Source organism: Mytilus californianus, unplaced genomic scaffold, assembly GCF_021869535.1.
Source record: "Mytilus californianus isolate M0D057914Y unplaced genomic scaffold, xbMytCali1.0.p SCAF_2, whole genome shotgun sequence".
Classification (NCBI taxonomy): Eukaryota; Metazoa; Mollusca; class Bivalvia; order Mytilida; family Mytilidae; genus Mytilus; species Mytilus californianus.
In genome coordinates this window covers 99,312,326-99,334,573 of record NW_026262668.1, presented here as the reverse complement: position 1 = coordinate 99,334,573, position 22,248 = coordinate 99,312,326, and the positions used below count along the sequence as shown (strand labels likewise).

Here is a 22,248-nt window from a genome sequence, read left to right as displayed (position 1 = left end):
CATTTAATCTATTTAAGGTTACTGTGAATGTAGCACAGTTGGTGACACACATTACAGAACGTTTGATGGACAATGGATAGATTTTATGGGATCATGTCATTATCTGCTAGTTAAGACAGCTCCGGACGACATTGACTGTCGTTTCTCTGTCGTCGTCATCAATAAGGCGGCTAGTCAAACCTCTCAGCTTCCTTATACACGTATCATAGAATTGGCAATAGAAGATTTCAAGATTCGTCTTCTTCCAGACAAAGTTGTTTTGGTATATATATAAACTTATAGTGTCGTCTGAGATTCAAAGTTGACACAAAGGGATCACCATTTGTCTCGTTGTGTCGACTGTCGTTTGTATTTCCGTGTCATGCTTGTTATCTATGTAGTAATCGTTATTTGTTATTGGATACAAACCAAACAACCAACACAGACTATGTTCTTAATGAGGCGTTACAACTCCTATTTAAAAGAATTTTCTTATTGATTATGTCAAGCCCAAAAAATTGCAATTCAGATGTAACATTCATATCTGATGTAGAAAACATTTTAGAAATTCTGAAAGGCCAACTAAACTTTTACAACTTTAAAAGATTTTGGCTGGTCTGTTGAAGCTTTTTGTGTTTCGATGATCTTAAGGTCTTCCTCCATCTTGGATTGTAAAATAGCAGAAAACAATCGGTTTAGATCTTTAATGACATGTTCATTTTTTCGAGAAAAGAACATAATTTATTTGTAAGACTTCATCTTAATGAAGAAAATTATATGTTTTATTATAGGAGAAACCCCAATTTTTTCTTATCTTATCTTTCCTGAAAGCACATTGAACGATTTATCTTCTCAAATTTTATCTTAAAATTCTATCGTTTATTTTTTTTTATCATTCCATGCGTAATCTATACAAAATCTGAAAATTTTGCACAACCTGCAGTTTGAAAAAACTCCCCGTCACTCATACATTTTATTATATTTTTGTTGAAAGCATTATATAAACTACATTGTGGCAAATTATTGAAAAAAATCTATCGATTTTAATTTTGACCACCGCTTTCTATCTTAAATGTTATTGATGTTGATAGACTCCCAAAATGTTCGGTTTCTCGATAAAGGTTATCTTTGATTTACGAGTCATTCGTACTGGGTTTCATACTTTTAATTCACAGCCAGTGGTTCAACACATGTCCTCAACTACTCGACCAGTACCCATTGCTGTTGTACTGGCATTATTTGAATAAAACAATCTTCTGTAAATTGTTTTTTTAATATATATTATGTTTTTGTACATTAACTGAAGATACAACTCCATTTGGCAAAATTTGAAGTCAGACGATTTTGGTTGTTCTTTGTATGCCCTCTTTGATTATATGAAATGTTTGATGTTTTAAGCTTCTGCAATTTGTTTTATCTCCATTATGTCCGATGAGGGTGATAGATAAAATGAACAACTTTTAGTCTTGGTTTTCACTTTAAAAATCTGCTAATTAACAATAGAGAAATACACACTTTTTAAGTTGTGTGAATATCTTTCAGGTTGATGGGACCAAGGTCAGTTTACCATACAATACGAAAGACAATTCAGTTAATATATTTGTAAGTGGACGTTATGTACGGGTACAAACCAACTGTGACGTTATTTTAGAATGGGATGGGTCAAAGAATCTTGAACTTGCAGCACTTGACACCTTTGCAAAACGTATGACAGGTATATGCGGAAATTGTGATGGGATCAGAAATGAATTTAGTGCAGCAAATTACAGTAACCCGTCAGATGAGCCTACAAAAATGGGAATGATAGTTGAAACATTTGCACTCGCAGAAGAAGCAAAAGAAGCTGGTGACACGTATGTTCTTTTAAATTAGTATGCTGCTCATGTTCACTAGGTATTTAATATTTGAAACCATCTTTCTGTTTCCCTTTATGATAAAACGGGGAAAAGGAGGAGGGGGCAGTAAATGCGTTAATCATTGTACTTTATGTGCAATATACCACTTAGAGATCCTATGAGCTGTTTTGCTTCTACTTTTTTCAGATTCAGTTAGAAGATTTAAATCCTCATTGCTTCGGAATGAATCTTTTGAGGTATTCTTAAATCTGAATGTTTTTACATTAAAAAAAAAACAACAATCAAAATTGGAGCAAGACAATAAGAAAACGTCTTATTTTACCCATAAAACGTTAACTGAATATGCATTTGCAAAATTTATTGTAGATGTGGCGTTTTGTCTGAAATACCGGCAACCACCAGTGCCGTGGAAGTAATTGCATCAGCACCAGAATATTGTGGACATCTGATTTTGAAAGAAAATGGTACTAGTCCTTTTCAAAAGTGTCTTGAAAGTTCCAGTATACAAGCAGATAAATATTACAGCATGTGTGTCTCTGATGTATCATTATATTACAACACAAATAATAATGATCTGGAGAAAGCAGTTTGTGACAACCTGGAATCGTTTGCCCTTCATTGTGCAGAGGAAGCCATTGCAGTAAACTGGAGAAGTGATGAATTTTGTCGTAAGTCGAACACACTTTAGAATGAAAATAACACTAAATAATTGTTGATGTCCGTCGCGCTTTTTCTAGTTTTACCTTCATCAAGAACGCTCAAACCCGAACATTTAAAAGCAAGGGGTATATACATACGTTAATCGTTTGTAGCTATGTGATCAAATGAGACCCACAGAAATAACCAAGCTAAGGTCAACTTTGACTGAGGGAGTTTGAACCTTAATTCCTCAATTAATAACGGGTAAAACAATGATATAAGTCATGTCACTACGGATGCACTGACTACAGAGATCTATGGTTGTTCGTTGAATGCTTTGAGTATGATTAACAAACAATGTCACCAGTATTTCATTCTTAATTGTAAATTTTCTAAAGTAAAACTACTGCATATTTTGATATTTTAAACAAACATAACAAATAAAAGAGTATTGATTTATTGTGTAGGAATGTTTAAAAATGTGTAAAGTCAGTTATTAGTCAGAATTTAGGTTCTATATCTCCCTGCTTCAACTGTATTTTCCATATAGAGAGAGTCAATATCTGTCTTATCTAAGCAAATATTTAAACAGCTCTATCCTGTGGTATCAATGAAGTCTACTCAGACCGTGTGAGTGGTTGCCAAGCTAACTGTGTCAACAGGGACAGCGATAAAACATGTGAATTACCATTCACTGAAGGTTGTGCTTGTGAAGAAGGATATATACTAAGTGGAAAAGAATGTGTTAAGGCTGAGGATTGTGGGTGCAGTAGTGATGTTGGGTATATTGCTGTAAGATTTTTAAAACGTTACATGATAGCAAAACGATTTTTTAAACATATCTAAAGATCAGCAATAATATTGTTTGTTTCAATACAGAACGATTAAATTTTATTTTGGCAAAAGTTGCCCATAAAGAATTCATGTATATTTTAATTGCAATCAATGATTTTATCAAAATACTAATCAAGTGCATTTGGGTTTGCGAAATGGGTTTTTGATCTTCTTGTAGCTTGGCGACGAAGTTTTATCAGCTGACTGTACAAAAAATTACAAATGTATCCGTATCAACGGAACAGGAAATCTTATTGAAGAAGCAGCAAACAAATGTCACGAGAATGCAATATGTCAGCCGAACGCTGAAGGAGATCTTTTGTGTAGATGTAAACTTCAGTATGAAGGAGATGGAATCGTAGAATGTAAACGTAAGCTTTAAGGTTAAAAAAAGAAATCGAAAAAAAATTAAAAACAAATTTTGTTATGGTTTTTAAAAAATATATCGAAACAATTAAAACCATAAGTTCACAATCCAGCTACAGTTTATAAACTTTTATTTTATTTTTTGAAACATAATTGAAAACAACACAATGATCAAATTTGGAACTATAACTTGAGGATGTAATTTTTAAAGAATAATTTCAAAGAGTACAATACGATATGTCATAACCGTGCACTTTTTCTTAATTTTAAATCAAAATGAGTAAATATGCAGTAAAATGAAAAGAAAATGTGATCATCTGTTTAACCTTTCTTTAAAACTATTTTTCAATTCTTTGAATAAAATGATTCACGAATTGAAAACATACGATAAAAACTGAACTTGATAAAACTATTGTTAGATTAAAATATGTCTTTACATAAACGAAAAAAGAATCATTCAGAAGTAGATTTTTATACAATTCCAAAGCATTACTCCAACATTAATCACAATTACATGTATTCAAATTCTGCACACTCTACAGTACTGTAGTTCTATTCGTCATGCTCCATTTCAAAATCACCTTCATTTTCCCATTAAACATTTTTATTTCTACAATATTGTTTCTACAACATTGAAATCACAGATTAAATGTCAAGTTTTAAAGTCACGTAGAACAAAATTTGTAAATAACCATACTTATAACTACAGCCAATACACTGAGGATGATATCATAACAATACTGACAACTTATTTGTCCGAATCTGGTGGATATATATTTTAAAATATTGGTATTCTAGATGAGTACTTATTGTGCGCAAGCAAATACTTGTCGACTTGTGTGTGTATCCATATGAAGCCGAATTCGTACAAAATCTTCTTAAAGATAAAAGGGAAATTATCTTGCCTAGCTATTTAGTTTCACGCTCAGATAACGATAATATATTATAGTGTTATTAACTGGCTGTTTCTGTATTGGCCCTGTTATAGATTTGAGTTTAGCTGTATTGGACCCGAGACTCGCAGAGTCGAGGGCCAATACAGCTGATCGAGAATCTAAAACAGGGCCAATACAGAAACATCCAGTTCATAACACTTTTATTAAATGATATTAATTCTTTTGATTAGAATAAACTAAGAAACTTACCGTGAAGAAGATACAGAATTTCATATCTGAACTTATCTTTTCGCATTCACGTCCATGGAATTTTTTTGTCATCATTGTCAGATGTAGTTTCTGATTTCTCGTCCAAGTACTTAAGGTTCATCATAACAAATGGACAAATATGGCCGTATTTTCACCCCAAAAACTACTCTGTGTACAGACTTACCTGTGCAGTTTGAAAAGTTTTAAGGCCTGACATCCACTAGATATATAAAAGTTAAATGCATTTTGTGTTTCAGAAAGATAAAATCGTTTTTGGATTTTGATGGGCATTTTTTTCCTTCCTGCAGAAGGTGTAAAAATAAACAAACACCTGAATTGCATTTGATACTGTCCACTCAGTTACTACCTTTAACTCATCTATAGATGTGTAAATATCTATTGCCTGTCTATTGTCTATGCCAATCAAGACAATCAATACAACACAAACCAGTTGTTACCTGAGAGGGAGCATCTCAAAGTTGTATCCCAACTTAGTTTATTTTTACACCTTCTGCAGGAACGAAAAAAAAAAATGTCCATTAAAATCCAAAAAAGATTTTATCTTTCTCATATGCAAAATACATTTAACTTTTATATATCTAGTGGATGCCAGGCCTTAAAACTTTTCAAACCAAACAGGTAAGTCTGTACACAGAGTAGTTTTTGAGGTGAAAATACGGCCATATTTGTCCATTTGTTATGATGAACCTTAATAATATGCTATTACAATTCATTTTATCTAGCAAATATAAAGTAGATGGGAAGAAAAAATCAGACAGTTAAATTATTCTTACTCTTGGGTCGTCTGCGTTCTGATGATTGATCAACGGAAATGAACCAGTGTCAATAATCGAAAGTCGTACTCGAAAAGGCTATGAAATATTTCCGTTTCAAGACTTCAAGACGTTACAAAACACTGAACATCATTTACACTTTTTATTTTATGATTAAGTTAAAAAAATATAATACAAATGTTTTTATGCATAACGATACGTCCAAAGTTAAGTAAGGCGTAAGAAAATTGAAACCGGAAGTGAATGTCCCGTATTAGCCCATGGACCAATACGGCTTTTTTTCCGTATTGGCCCTGTTTTTCCTTATTGGCCCTGTCCGAAAAGCAATATTAACTCTTGATTTATATCGACAGGGCAACGTCATCAGTATTGAACATGCTGATTTATCCGTATTACATGTAGGGCTGATTTGCTCATATCATTTAATAATGTAACATAATGACCCACATTTCAACGAGAGATCAAATATCATATACTTAGTGTGGATTAGCATGGCAGTTGATCCATGCATTGCAGGAGACGCTTACCCTGTTGATGCATCCGGTCTCATTCTTTTTTGTAGTTTATGTTATTCCTTCAGTTTTTGTTTTGTTACCTTTATTTGTCTAATTAATCGATTTATTAGATTAGACCACCGGTAAACTACTCTTGCCTAAATATATACGTGTACAAGTGAATTCTTGCCTAAATATATACGTGTACAGGTGAACTGGATTTTGTTGATATTACTAAACTAAAAGGTCTGCTTTATATATGGAAATCGACTCAGATAGACGACTCCAAACTAGGATCTACGACAAATTTGATGATTTCAACTTTTCTATTTCTAAACAATTTCTCAGCTCGCCCGTACATTCTATCCTTAGAATTGCATCAGAATACCTTTATGAATACGTTTCCCGAGAGTATGTTTGCATTATTCTATTTCATTAAACAGGGATGCACAAAAACTAATAACAAGATTATAAAAATGAACGATTAAAATCGACAAAACAATATATCTAGGGTGACCATCACAAGATACATATTTTAGTGATTTTAGATCTTAAGACAACATAATAGTTGTCTTATTTTGCATTACCCAATGACTTCTTTTACCTATGGATATAACATTAAACATTAATAATTTTACGACACCAGGTGCACATTTCGACTACGGCAAGTAATGTCTATTCAGTGATGATCGGTGCTCTGAAAGAAATGTTGAAGAGCTGATAAAACCGAAAAAAAACCAACAAAAGTATTGCTGACATTTACAAGAATCAGAACTATGCATAAGGGAGATAAATTTCTTAATTTCAAATGATATTAAACTTTCATAACAGCAAATTTGAATGAAACAATAACTGATTATTAAGCCAGTTGTTAAGTATTGAGCTGATACCATCAGCAAAGTTATAGACCAAACGGCAGTTATGATATTAAACAGTATCATTTTTTGTACCAGATGCGCATATCGACAATCTATAACTCTTCAGTGATGATTGAGGCAAACTATTAGATGTTGTGTTTTGATATTTGAAAATCCAAAACCTAATGGAAACGTTGAATAGCTCATTTAACCGAAAAAGAACATAAGATTTACATTCTTCTAATTGTATTTGCGAGTTTGAACATCAATAAACTACTGTTGCCTGTTGTTTTGAGCATTTTTATGTCAAACTGTTGAATTGGTGACATTTCTTCAACGTCATCTGTCATTTATCTTCAAAGTATAGCAATTAGATTTCTTACGTACCACGGTATTGTCTTTAGTCCTTTAACTAGAAAAGTGATTTATTTCATTAGATGATTGTTTCAGCATTTTGTTAATGTTATTTTTATTGTAAGGAAGGTTTATTTGTTCTTCCGCATATCTAGAAATTTGTATCGATATCTATATGATTATTATCAAATATTTATGTGTGTTACTTAGACTATAAAATGTTCAATTTCCATTAGGGTTTACTTAACATTTACTTCACAGCTAAAGAAAAAGACTGTACCTTGACAAAAAGTGGTACTAATTACAAGGGAAAAACCAGTATTACAGAATCCGGCATTTCCTGTCAAGCATGGGCCGAAAAAACTCCCCACAAGCACAAATATGCTGTTAAACTAAGTGATCAATCAAATTACTGTAGAAATCCGGACGGTTCTAATAGACCTTGGTGTTACACGATAAACAAGGAAAAGAGATGGGAATATTGTCACATCCCAAGATGCGGTATGTATCCCTCGGGTGCTTGTTTCACATACATAATAAATCATCTTAAGTTAATTGTAAATACAGATGATAAAAATAACACATATTGGAGTATTTACAATTTCAGTAGAAAGATGTAATTCTAAAAAAGTAAATGAACTGCAAGTATATAAAGACATTTTCACATTGGCACACTGTTATTAGTTACACAGTGTTCTAATGACCTATTTCGATATGTATGGGGTCAATGAATTACATATGGGGCAAAATCAAAGCTGGTATTGGATCACTAGCACACTGTGTAGTGAATTTATCTTACCAACTGCTAAGTATATTGATATGGGGAATTTAGACGTAGTTGTAAAAAATTATAAATATTTTTCAGATGTTGTCATAGTGATCAATATGAGTTAATAAAGCCATATTTAGTGTCTGTCTGATGGAGTATTACAGTGATCAAGTCAATATTAAGAACCTATTTGCACTGGTGTATACATAAACAAATGCCAATTAATTTAATATCAAAAAACAATTCAACATCAAAGAACCTTGATATCATATTTTAAACACAATAGTAAACAAAACTTTTAATTATTAACCGCGAAAAATTTAGCATCTCAAACACATCTTTCTATCTGAAAACATTAAAAATTATAATTATGCATAATACAATGTATGTTAATTTGAGAACAACACCGGTTTTTTTTTCTCAAACGTAACTCTACAACTAAATTCTACTAACATGTGTCTAAAATATAACAGACCACTGACCGTGTATTAAATATTCACGGTTTCCATGTATTCTGTTTTAACCAATGATATCCATAACAGTTTATTGGAGGTAAGTGTAAGAAATACAGAAAAACAATTTTTAAAACACGCCATTCCGTCAATAAGTCACATGCAGAGGTATGACATGGCAAAGACTATAATGGTCATAGAAAAACTACAGCATCAGGCATAACAAGTGAGGCATGGGGTTGAGAACAGCAAATCATTCATGGAGATAAAACATTGGCATATAAGAAACGTATTGTCGTAAACCTGATGATTCAAACACACCTCAGTGATATACTATAAATACCGGTAAATACAACTTTCAACATCTTCGCTAGCCAAGGGTTACGATCCAGTCCCTTCGTCTTCACCCTTGGCAGATTAAGCCAACATTTGTAATAACAATGTTGCGCCATCAACCGGTAGATAAAAGTCACGCCCATTCCTACTTCATCACTCTTGACCAATAGAAGCACTTGAACTCTCTTCAGTGTGGTGGTGTAAAAATGGTTGCGTCTAGTATTTACAAACTTCGTAAAGCTGGAACCGAAATTATACGTTGACATTCCAACATTTGCGCAAGAAACATACTCATAAACTTCTATTAGATGATCACGAACATTAAAATTTTCACTAACTGTCGTCTTATGTTTTGGGGATAAAGACATGTTGCACAATCAGCACGTGGCAATTGTTAATTTACATTTTCTACATTTACACGTGATCATCTAATAGGCGCTTTTTGATTGGATGCAGCCAGTTACAACTGCGACCAAAAAAAATCAATACCTCGTGGGTCCGAAATTCTATCTTAATCCGCCAAGGGTGGAGAGGAGGGGTCTGGATCGTAATTCTGTTTATATTTTCTATACATGTATGTAAAAGTTAAAATAATTATTCAGCTAGTTCATTTATATGATTTTTAGTTTAAAGCTACTATATGCACAGGATTTATTTGTTTTACAGTTTTGATTTAGAAGAAAAACCGGTTAGAAAATACAAATCAGTACACCATTACTAACACAATTCTATATTGATATTCTTGTAATGGTTAGAAAATACATAAAATAACACCATTACAAACTTAATCCCAATTTTACATCCTATTTTTAGAAATTTACCTTTGACGTCACTTTTTGTGACGTTCAAATATTCGTGTGACGCACAGTTCATAATTGTATTGTAGTGTAAATGGGAGGTGTCCGTTGTTATTCTGTGGTTTACATGTTGTAATGTACTATTATATTATTTATTTATGTATGTCTCTGTCCTGAATGTTCTTGCGTTTAGTTGTAATGTATTCCTGTCACGTAATGTTGTCATTTTAGCGGTACTTTTAACATTGCCATATAAGCGGGAGGTTTGACTACTCCTAAAACCAGGTTCAACCCACCATTTTTCCTTAAAATGTCCTTTTACCGAGTCAGGAATAGGGCAGTTGTTATCAAATAGTCCGTTTCTATGTATGTTGGCGTTTGTTTTTGTAGCAGTTCAGTGTTTATGTTGTTCCGTTGTTTTCCTCTTATAGTTGATGTGTTTCCCTCGGTTTTGGTTTATGACCCGGATTTGTTTCAGTTAAATCGATTTATGACTATTGAACAGCGGTATACTACTGTCTGGTGCCTTTGTTCGTAACCCTTGGCTAGCGAAGATGAACTTTCAAGTGTGGTGGAAGAGTCATTTAAATCACATATGTATGATCTTTCAAGGGAAATGAAATATTTCAATAATCTTATATGGTGCAATCTATCGATGCCGCTAGAAATTATTTGTACTGCCAAGTGTGTTTACATTAGTTTTGTTTTTGCAAGAAACCGTTTTACCTTATCTTTGGTTTTCTTTACATTGTCTTTATCTTTCTTGTATTAAACAAGTGGCTTTGAATTGTCTGTTTTCTTCGACGCATGATATTTTTGTTTGTACCTCTGTACTTTGTATATTTTCAATGTTAATTATTATATCAAGTAAATAAAAAAATAAGTATTGATACTATGCTTTTGCTCTTTTCTTTTAAAACACTGTTCTATGGGAAATTTCTCGTCATATATATTTAAAGTACCGAGTAAATAATTTCCCAAGTACAAGCTTTGTAATTACCTATTTCTCAATTAATCATTAACAGGCAGTGGTGCCATAATTATCTGACCTCATCATTACTGTGCCTTCGATTACAATCAATATCATCGTGATCTCTTTCTGATATGGTTTCCGACTACATTTGAATATTACTACAAAAATTCTACGACCTTATCTGATTCTTAAGTTGATGATAACAATAGTCATATTTTCGTTTTGGGATTTAAATCGGGCTCTATATCAAATTTTTAAGGAGTGTTTGATCTGAGATGATAGTTTCTATCTGCAGTCATTGATGAACATTTTCCTCATAAGAATATAAAAGTACCGTTATATCATACTTTTTAATCACACTTCTTGTCCCACAGACATTAAAGAATGCAAATCTGACAAGAAAGGGACAGATTATGAAGGTCACAAGTCAATTACAACTTCTGGAATAGAATGTCAGACTTGGGCAGCATCTGAACCTCATAAACACAGATATTCAAAGAAACTAGCTAAGGATAAAAATTACTGCCGTAACCCTGATGGATCTAAAGAGCCATGGTGTTATACATCTGATCCAAATAAACGTTGGGAATATTGTGACATTCCACTTTGTGGTAGGTATACCAACAGTATAGTACAATGTAGAAATCATACTGGTGAATGTACTATACTTTATCTCTATTTATTTCAGTAAATAGTAAAAAATATTTTTGTGTCTCAAGGATCCAAAAAGAATCAAACTGTACTGAACTTAACTCGACCAGAGACTGAATTTGTCTTAACATATTATGTCAATCTGTTAACAGTACTAAATTGAAATTGACAGTAATCTAAACTGGACTGACCAGTCTGCATTGTACTTGCGACATTTTTGACTAAGTTAGAATGTTTTTGTTTACCAAGGCTGTTCAAAGATATGTCAGGTACAGGATAAACTCCATATATGTGGTTCAGTATAAGTGAAGTACAGTTAACACTAACACATTTAACAAATTGTTCACATATTATCGAGTATAATAAAAAGTGAACTTTGTATCGTTATGGGTATTTCTAATTTAGTTTTATATAAAAAGTAAGATTGGTATGAGCATGTAGGTACAATTAAGGTCCATTTACAAACATATATAATCAGACATTTCCTGAATGGGTGAGGTAGATTCAGTACGGTACAGTACCTAACTTGTCGTTTTAGACCCTTTCTACATTTCAGTGAATATTTCAGAAAAAAAAGTATTTATACACGTTGCCTTGCTCATTTTTTACAGTAATAGCAAGCTTTGGAAAAAGTTTGATACACATGAATTGCGCTTTTGATGTAATATTTTATTGGTATGCTTTTGGCCAAACATAATCATTTACAAAAAATGAAAACAACACTTTATATATTTCATGCGTTCAACGCGCTTTTATGGATTTACCTGTATCAGGAACACTGAAAACCGAATATTTAAAAGCCAAGGATGTATAAGAACCGAAACGGTTAAAGAGCTTTTCGACAAAAAAGTACCTGAATAAAATAACCAAATCCATCGTGAAATGCAAAGCCAAAACAGTATTGCTAACTGTATTGACAGTTGAAAACTTTTGGTCTGCCATTGAGAAGCATAACAATTTAATATCTATGGATTTCATTACAGGATAAGTATATTCCAGTGACTCATTTCATAATTTCTAATATGAATGAATGGATATGTGAATATACGTCAATGAGACATCAAACCCAATAACACAAATAATAATATCCGAATAATCAAAGAACAGCTAGAATTTGTTTAAATGTGAAGTTTGAGGTGTAACATCATCTTATCAAAATTAAGGTGTAAATTTCGGAAACAGATCCTGTGATATTACTTAAAAAACAACAATCAAATAAATCAAAATAGGATATTTTTTGGTTAAATGAAATAACTCTTTTCTTCGTCTACTAGAATATAATTGAACTATAGAACAAAATATCACAATAGATTTATTCGGCAAACTATTTGGTCATTATTCAGAACACAAATTCGGGAGTGTCAAAATACAATGTAATATTTAAAAGTTGAAATTAATAAAAGGAGTTAAAATCTTAACTAAAGATAACAAAAAGTGAAAAAATAATTGTAGTTCAATCGTAATAAGTATTACTACACCATTCTTTTAGAAAGCGACAAAAGATACACAAGGGAAAATAAAAAAACCACAAAGAAGAAAACCCGACAATACCACCGTAGATATTCAATATAATGGGCAAACTAGTTCATGCTATCGTAAATCTGTTAAAGGAAGGAATAAAACTTTAGGACTAGGCATCCTTGGTTCAATATCTTCCTCATAAGCAATAACGCATAATCAAGGAAATCACTATAAAAACGCAAGTTCTGGAATATCTTATCAAATGTGAACCGGTTTCTCTATTTACAGGCGTTGTGGGAATGTTGCTTTTTAGAAATGTAAATAACACATTAGGAAACGTGAAATCACCCCTTTTGTTTTAAACTTCTCGTTAATAACTTGTAGCTGTAAGTCGAGATGAACACATTTTGTACGTTTTGAGCGGCAGATTACAAATTTTAATTAAATTTCACGCATTAGTTTATCCATGAATAAAACAAACAATTTGTCCATGCTTTGTTTATTTGACAAATCTCGTTGACTGTTTTATATGTTTTGATCCAATAGTACAAATTCATTTTTGCCCGAATGTTTAAAAAAGTGGAGTAACTATAAATTATTGATTTTAAAGTAAACCTTACAGTATTAAACAGTTGGTTATTATTTTGTATTGTTACACCACTCTCCCAGAATAGGGGGATGGTCGAATTCTAACAATCATGCTTAAATCCGCAACTTTCTATATGTGCCGGTCCCTAACCTAGAGCCTGAAATCCAGTGATTATCGATGGTTGCTTTCTGCTATACTTTTCTTTCGTTCATTGGTGATGCATAAAACAACCCATTATTTTTATCTTCTGAATTGTTTCACATTTTTGTTATCTTTTTGTAGCTTACTATTCAAATAGAAGTTGTTTATTGTTGAAGACCTTAATGTGACCTGTAAATGTTTGTTCTCTAGTCTTGAAAAGATCCAAGTCTTATAGGCACTCATACCCCATCACCATAACTTCATATTGACATTTACACACCACGCTACTAATTACAACATGATTTATCTCTAACAAAATATAAATGGTCTATTTCTATATCTCATCATCATATAACACGTTTAAACAAAATCCTGGCAGTTTTTCTAGGGTATCAGCAGCTCAGTGATTTATAACAAACATTTCTACAATTGTAGGTTCATAAATTGAGAAATTATTAAAAAAAACTAAGGTTTCCATTCCCTCAGGCACAGTTAACCTTAGGTGTATTTGACTATTATTTATTAGTCCTTTTTGGTGATGTAGCTCCCCAACTGTTTCGGTTCTTATACATCATTAGCGTTCAGATATCCGGCTTTGGGCGTTCCTGATGAAGGTAAATCAAGAAAAGCGCTTCGGATGCATGAAATTTATAAAATGTTGTATACATTTATTTCACATAAGGTTTGACAGTTATTTTTACAAGTATTTTCTTTTGCAAATTAAGAGGTAAAGCAATGTAAAGAAGATGCAAAAGGATCTGATTACAATGGCCATCAGAATACAACTTCATCTGGAAATATTTGTCAAGCTTGGGGATCCCAGGAACCTCACCGTCATAGTCTTAGTAGATTAGCTGCGGAAATGAACTACTGTCGTAATCCGGATGGCTCAAGCAAGCCTTGGTGTTACACACTTGAGAAGGAAAAACGTTGGGATTATTGTGATATTCCATTGTGCTGTAAGTATCTTCTTTACCAAAAAAAACTCTAATTGAAAAAAATATATTGTACAATATTAAAATAACAGATTAAAGTAGCCATGGAATTCGTAGCGTCTTTGTTATAAGTAGTTTGATTATTTTAAATTCTTTAAACTTAAGCATATTTTGATGTTGTTCTTTAATTTATCCACACTAATAACGCTCACTCCATTTACTAAAGCAGTGGCAAACATTTTGTTTTGTTTTTACTGTTGTTGTAAATCATCTGCTACTATGATCACCAAGTCAAAGTATCTAATTCGTTAGTACAAAATAGATAAAATAGAAGATGTAACTCATAAGTCGAAAATAATTGTTTGAATCTGTACGAGAAATCAGAAGTTTTTGTTTAAATGATTGCCGCAAAAATGAAATTTTTATTTGCATAAAATTGGTTAATTAATTGAAAAGAATATTTATTGAGACAAAATTACTCCTTTTCAGGAATAGAGAAAATCGTATGGAAAAAAGAAGAAAAATGAACTGACTTATAAAGACCATTAAACGTATTTGCAATCAGATATCTTTCTGTTGGATCTTATGTTATATCCTACTACCGATAAATACGTTGCTATTTCATTTACATAAAACAACCTCATGTTGAGAAACATGCTCCTTATATATTTTCAAATCTGCTTTGACTGTACTTTTTTATTTTGACTAATGTAAGAATCTCCTACTCATCTTCCTCCTTCACTCCATTATATCACCATTGACACTAATCAATTAAAAAAAAATATGACGCAATGATGTTAAAACATCAAAACTGTTTGTAACATTCTAATATCAAGGATAAATTTCAGACTTCTGACATAAAAAAGAACCTTAGCATGATGGATAGCAACGTTATTTTGTTGACAATGTGTAGAACTTAGCATGAATACATTTAACGGTACCAATTTTAGTGAACCAGATGCGCATTTCGGCAGTGGTTCTCGAAGCCAAAATATTTGAAAATTAAAAACCTAATACAAACGTTAAAGAGTTGATATAACATGTACACATATTCGCTCTACCTAAGAGACTAAGCACCAGATGTTTAAATTGTAATGGTTGTTTAGGACTTTTTGTTAACAAAAACAGGAGCATAACAAGGACAAACAAGTCAGTAATCCATATTTCCAATTTTATAACGAAAATTAACTTTCATCAGAAATGTCTAATGCCAAACATTTACGCAATATTTTCTTGAATACCTACGTACCTCTGTAAACTAATGAGACAACCACTATTTTCAAAATTAACTTAATGATTTTCTTCAATATTTTGCACCAAAAACATACTTTTATGTAAATTATTTACCGTTTATTCTTCTTGCACACATGGCCTTTCTATAGGACGCTTTGTTAATGAGCTGTTACAAGACCTAACGCAAATCAGATTAAGGTCTGCAATCAGACCAGGTTTATTATCTCCGGTTATTTTCACCTAGAGGTAGGTGACATCTATATAATACATGAAAAGTTTAAGTGTTTTTTTCTTATATTTAAATCAATTTTAAAATTATGAATTGACAGTATTAATTTGATGGTTTAAATATAATCATTACTCATAATGTTTTTACTTATGTGTATCGACAATCTTGCATTGTCACTTTGGTGAGTGTTTGGTGTTTTTAATTTTTGCACTTTCATTTACCAAAAATATGACTTCAACAAATATATCCTAATTTACGGTAAACTGTAATGACTGGAACTGGAAATCATCTAGAAATGCACTAGAGTTTGTGATAAGGATTCAAATTATTGATTAAAAAAAAGATACAAATTCAGTTACTAGTAAACTGCCTCTATTTGGGTTTTTAAAAAGATGTAGATGTTATTGTAACTTTTACCTTATTCATAAGGTGAAACTTGTTTTATAGAAGTATTGAAAAGACAGCGATGAGAGCTTCTTGTATTGTTAACCCCTTTTACATGTAAAACAAGCATGAAGAATACCTAATAGAAAAGGTTCTTATCTTGGAATATATTAACAAACAAAAAAAAACATGATTTCGATGTATACTGGCTAGTTTAAGAAAAATGTCTTAAAAACTCGCATAGGGACAATTGACAGTTCACTATCATAGTCCTGAGTAGGTAAGCATCTTAGCAAAAGTTGTTACAATAGTTCAATACGTCATACAAATGATAACTAGAAATTAACAGTGTTATTTTTTAAATAACTTCTCTTATGTTAGCTAGTTCGTTTTCACGCTTTAAGCAAGTTTGTTTACAATCCACCCGAGTTGTGTACTATATGTAACGTCCTGATCAGTATATAATAGACGTGTTAGGAAAGTCAATACGATTTTGACACTGATGTTAAATACCAATACCACTACAGGCTATAGTGGGGACCATCTTAAAAAGCACAGCTAATCATTCATTAAAGTTACTTGTATGATTTTGTTTTATAATACTGAGATGATTTTTAAACAATAAAATAATAACAATTTATTTCGCAATACACGGGCGAGGATCCAACAAAACAACAAGATCATTATTAATATTATTATCATAAAATTGCATTGTTTCATAGCAATCGATTAAGTTTAAGATCGTTGTTCCCATATTTCTTACTTTTTTTGCAATGCAAAAAACTAAATAGAAGAATTTCAGAATGTCAAGTTTATGTCGAACACGCAATCGGACGTTTAAAAACATTTAGGGTTGTCGGAACTTTGTGGAGACATCCAAGACACGAATCAAATCAAATTGTTGAATTGTGTGCTGGACTTGTGGAGAGGCAAACTGAGTTATTTGACTATTAAACATATTCTACTCATATCATTTAATGTATATATTTCGACTTGTGGCCGTAAAAATCCGTCATTGTCATTCTTGACCCTTTAGCTTACATATATGTTTTAAAGTTTTGTTTTGCACTCCTAAATCAAACAAATACAAATGAATGTATGTACCGATTATCAGGTTGTCTGCATATTGATATCGTAAAATATCAGCTGCGAGTCACAATATGAAGCTTTTTGTCGAGTGAGCACAGCGAACGAGATCAAAAAGGCTTCATATTGTGTCGAGCAGCTGATATTTTACGATAAAAATGTTTAAAGGGATGACTTCAACTTCACCTCGGTTTAATAGCTTCCTTGAAAGCAGCAACCCTCTATCAAGGAAATTATGATAGGAAATGTAAGCTCTGTAATATCGTATCGACTGGGAGATATATATTCCATAGCGTCTGTAGGCTTCCAAAATGTAGTAAGTTACTAATTTTTCAACAACAACCAAAACTCACAAAAAGGCTTTGAAAATTTTGTTTATATGTTTGCTTCCAAACGTCTTATGTGAACTTGAATATTTTTGTAAATGTCTGTGAAATAAAAACTTGGATATTTCTGGATAACACAAAAACTTACATTATTTTCACAGAAATAACGAAATGTACAGTTTTTGATTCCCAAAGCCATTATACAACAATTTTCAAGTTTACATACAGTATTCTGGAAACAAATTAAACAAACAAACGAGATTGGCAATTTTGTCAGATGCGTTATTTCAAATGTTTTGATTAGTCTACATGTATGATATTTTGGAATATAAGAGATTTCCTCCTGCCAAGCCGGTTTGTGTGAAAAAGTAGTTTTAGCTAAAAAAAAAGTACTATACTACGTTTTAGAAGCCCAGCGACGATATGCAGGCGCTTCTGGCATGTTGCTACGAATAAATGTTGACCTTAGATAAATTCTGGCTCTTTTTTGTCTAGGTCCTTTTGTGTCATATAACTGCCAACGTTTGTATACATATTTATACATCCCTGGCGTTCAAATGTTAAGGTTTGAGCATTCCTGGTACATCAATAAAAGCGTCCTGGACGCACGAAATGTTCATATGCATGTCAATCTTAATTTGGTACAACTCAAAAATGTGCAGATAAAGTAAACTATTTTTGCGCCTGTCCCAAGTCAGGAGCCTCTAGCCTTTGTTAGTCTTGTATGCTTTTTTTATTTTAGTTCATTTATATGTTTTGGAGTTTAGTGTGACGTCCATTTTCATTGAACTAGTACACATTTTTGTTAAGGGGCCAGCTGAAGCCCGCCTACGGTTGCAGGATTTTCTCGTTGTGTTGAAGACCAATTGGTGGCCTTCGGCTGTTTTCTACTCTTTGGTCGGGCTGTTGTCTCTTTGACACATTCAACATTTCCATTCTCAATTTTTATTTTTTACAGAGTGTGTCTTTAGTGCCGTGTGGAGACAGTAGAGTGCCTCCCCGTGCTTCAGGTTTTTGCTCTTATAATATACAAGATAATGGAGTGTGTGTCCGAGCGAGAACTTCTCTATGTTCTTTCCTTTAGGAATATTTATCTTAAACTCATATTTCACTATTCAGCCCCATTCTACTATTTAATCAGACGTCAGGCGCTACCCTGATATACCCTATCTTTTGTTTTTTGTCCTCTGGTTTTGTAGTTTACGTTTTTTGTCAGGTACTTGATGACGGATAGCGTTTGAGGTCTTTAGCCGAACAGTTTTATCTTTTTACTTTATTCAATTCCTGTTTGCTGGTTCATATTCTGGACGTCTGTATTTGTTCCTTTCAATTGGAAATATGGATAACAAAAAACTAAAAATGAAACTCAGAAATGGAAAATACTAAATACCAAACTCGTTCAAAGGGTATCTACACGTCTCAATCTTCAAAATCGCTTATCTAAAAATACTACAATCGCTAACATTTTTAATAATAAAAATAGTGGTTACCCTTCTGTTGATAAGTGTCATGCCAAAAAATGACTTACATGTATCCGTCTTTCAACCAAAAATACGGTAAGGTCCACGTTTAATGGTCGCACATTTTCCTTAAATTTTGAAACTGATATAAATAGAAAAACTAACAGTATTATCTATTTACACAATTGAAACAAACCGGGATGCGGTATTCAGTACGTAGGTGAAACTGGACCCTATTTATCTAAACGCACGCAAGAACACCTTTATCGTTTTAAAAGACCCCATAAATTTAAAAGTATCATTTATCAACACCTTAATAAGCACAATCATCCTATTAATCATTTAACAGTTCAACCTTTAGAAGTAGTAAATAAGCAGCCTGGGGAATCTCATTCAAAGTTTGAACGATCACGGAAAATAATTGAATTAAATTGGATTAAAAAATTACAGAAGTCTATCCTCTCGGTCTGAATGATAATATCATGGGAATTGATAATATATCCAGAACCGATTCTGTTAACATTTTGGATATAGTTTCTAAAACTGTTCGTACAAACCGTTCTCATGGGCGTAGAATAAATCGCAATCAGAGACTCACTCCGTACTTACTGCTCGAAATGGATAAAACGAGAAAAAACTGACAAAAAAATCATAAGATTCTTTTTTTAATTCAGTAATGATCATAGTTAGTATTCGTATTAAATGTTTTAAAGAACATTTTACTCCTAACAACAACCATAATAGCCATATTTCTCGTATCAAACATATGCTAAAAGAACTCGCCAGGGAATTTGTTTTTGTCCCGGCTGATAAGGCTGCTAATAATATCCTTATTGTTTGACGTAAATTTTACATTGAGGTTCTGCAAAAGGAAATCACAAATTCACCAACATTCCAACTGACTCCATTTTCGGAAAATGACATCTGTAACAAACATAAACTTTTAGCTACCTCTTTACAAGCAGAACCAAGTACAATGAAAGTTCCAACTATGTACTGGCTTCCGAAGCTGCACAAAACACCTTACAAATATAGATTTATTTCATCTTCAAGCCATTGTTCCACTACCAAACTGTCTATTCTACTTACTAGTACACTTGGTACAATCAAAAACCTGATAATAAATTGTTCAAATAAGGCCTTTACAAATAGTGGAATTAATTACTTTTGGAGTGTCAACAATTCGTTGGAAGTACTTGATAAATTGCATGCTTATATTGGAATTCGAATCTGTTCAAAGTTGTGATTTTTCTACCCTATATACCACTTTGCCTCATAATCTTATTAAGAAAAAATCACACACCTAGTTAAATGGGCATTTAAAAAGTCAGAATGCGAATATATATGTTCTTACTCTTTTAGGTCATTTTTTAGTAACAATAGACAAAAGAACTATGTCAATTGGACCTGCTTTGATACGATAACTGCCCTTGAATTTTTACTAGATAACATTTTTGTTCGCTTTGGGGATTCCGTATATCGTCAAGTTATCGGAATTCCAATGGGGACTAACTGTGCATCACTTATTGCGGACCTGTTTCTGTATTGTTATGAGTTACAGTTTATGACTGAAATCAGCAAAGACCCATAGAAACAACATCTAATACAAAAATTTAATAACACTTTTAGATATTTGGATGATATGTTGGCTTTCAATAATGACGACTTCAGTATGTACACTAAAGAGATTTATCCTGCTGAACTGGCTTTAAATAAAGCTTATACTAACAATGAACACTGCCCTTTCCTGGATCTTGATATCCATATCTTTAACGGAAAGCTTAATACCAAAATGTATGATAAAAGAGATGATTTTTCATTTCCTATTGTTAATTATCCATTTTTAGATGGTCACGTTCCCTTGTCACAATCTTACGGTGTTTATATATCTCAACTTGTTCGATTCGCTCGTGTATGTAACAACGTATTTGATTTTAACGAAAGAAACCTTTGTATTACTGAAAAATTATTACACCAGGGTTTTCGATACCTCAAACTAGTCAAAACATTTACTTAATTTTATCATCGGTACAAGGACATCATTCGTAAATATAAATCAAGATGCAGACATCTTATACGTTCAGGTATTTCACATCCAATCTTTTATGGTAATATTCTATACAAAGCACAAGAACGTCGACATTCACTTCAAAAGCTAACCAAACCTTTAAAAAGACTAATTCAGAAGGGATATAGTTACGATACTGTTGTCATGTAATTATAGGTTGCACTTTGTAAATACAACTGTTTCTCAAACCACGCCTCTTTTGGGGAGATATTTAATATTCATAGGTATGTTAATTTGTTAACGTACTGGTTCCCATTGATGATCTCTGTGTTTCATCTCATTGAGACATCACTTGGGAATGTAACCAGTATAGAAAAACATGGTAGCGGCTAAATTTTAATTCTTAGGAGGTCCAAAAATGGAGGTAAGGGTAGTATAGAATTTTAGTATAAGTTTAAACTCTTAGAAGTTCAGGGCATATAAATGTTGAAAATATGTCGCACAGCCCTATATTTTGACCTTTGAATAAAATAGTAGTGCATATAAACTTTCCGTTCTGGGATATTATTTTTCACGAAACTTCATAGTAAAAGTGTCACAGTTTTAGCCGCAAAGGGAGTTCCTATGGGAAATTGCATTGTCTGTATTTACAGAATTGCAACCTATATAGGGTTAAAAAATAGAACATACAGAATTTCACAAAATCTGGTTTATCTCAGAGATTTTAAAGAATTTTACTCAAATATGAAGTTTTATAAATATTTCATGAAGATTGAGAAAATCCTGGGCCTTAACTATGATGACTCAGCATAAATTCACAGTTTACAGTATGCATGGTTTACTTAAAGCCCTGAATTCAAAATAAATTCATAATATATGCCTATATGTAATTTAAATTGTTTAGAAGTGCTTATATTTACTCTTCGCAGTAATTGCAACTCATTGATCCTTCCTAAATATTTCTGGTGGGGTGTTTTGTCCTGTCGATAACCCAAAAGTAAGCCGTAACGCCTAAATGTGCTTTTTTGTGACTGCGGCATAAAAAAGTACAAGCTAGAATTACAAAAAGACCTCAGTAAAACTTACAATAGTGTGTTCTA

At 32.4% G+C, this 22,248-nt stretch overlaps 1 protein-coding gene and 1 long non-coding RNA gene across 2 annotated transcripts in view; one reads left to right on the top strand and one right to left on the bottom strand.

Moving 5' to 3' along the window:
* Positions 1 to 14,988, top strand: part of LOC127730537 (zonadhesin-like) — a 30,071-nt gene extending 15,083 nt beyond the window's left edge. The window contains exons 8-16 of the mRNA XM_052238974.1: positions 18 to 262; positions 1,522 to 1,832; positions 2,202 to 2,503; positions 3,067 to 3,266; positions 3,487 to 3,679; positions 7,580 to 7,819; positions 11,020 to 11,256; positions 14,213 to 14,446; positions 14,912 to 14,988. Coding sequence (XP_052094934.1) covers positions 18 to 262; positions 1,522 to 1,832; positions 2,202 to 2,503; positions 3,067 to 3,266; positions 3,487 to 3,679; positions 7,580 to 7,819; positions 11,020 to 11,256; positions 14,213 to 14,446; positions 14,912 to 14,913 — 1,964 coding nt within the window. The 3' untranslated portion in view covers positions 14,914 to 14,988. The remainder of the gene's footprint in view (positions 1 to 17; positions 263 to 1,521; positions 1,833 to 2,201; positions 2,504 to 3,066; positions 3,267 to 3,486; positions 3,680 to 7,579; positions 7,820 to 11,019; positions 11,257 to 14,212; positions 14,447 to 14,911) is intronic.
* The window catches only part of LOC127730563 (uncharacterized), a 345,980-nt gene that overhangs the window by 238,169 nt on the left and 85,563 nt on the right, over positions 1 to 22,248 (bottom strand). The gene's annotated exons all lie outside the window — the stretch shown is intronic.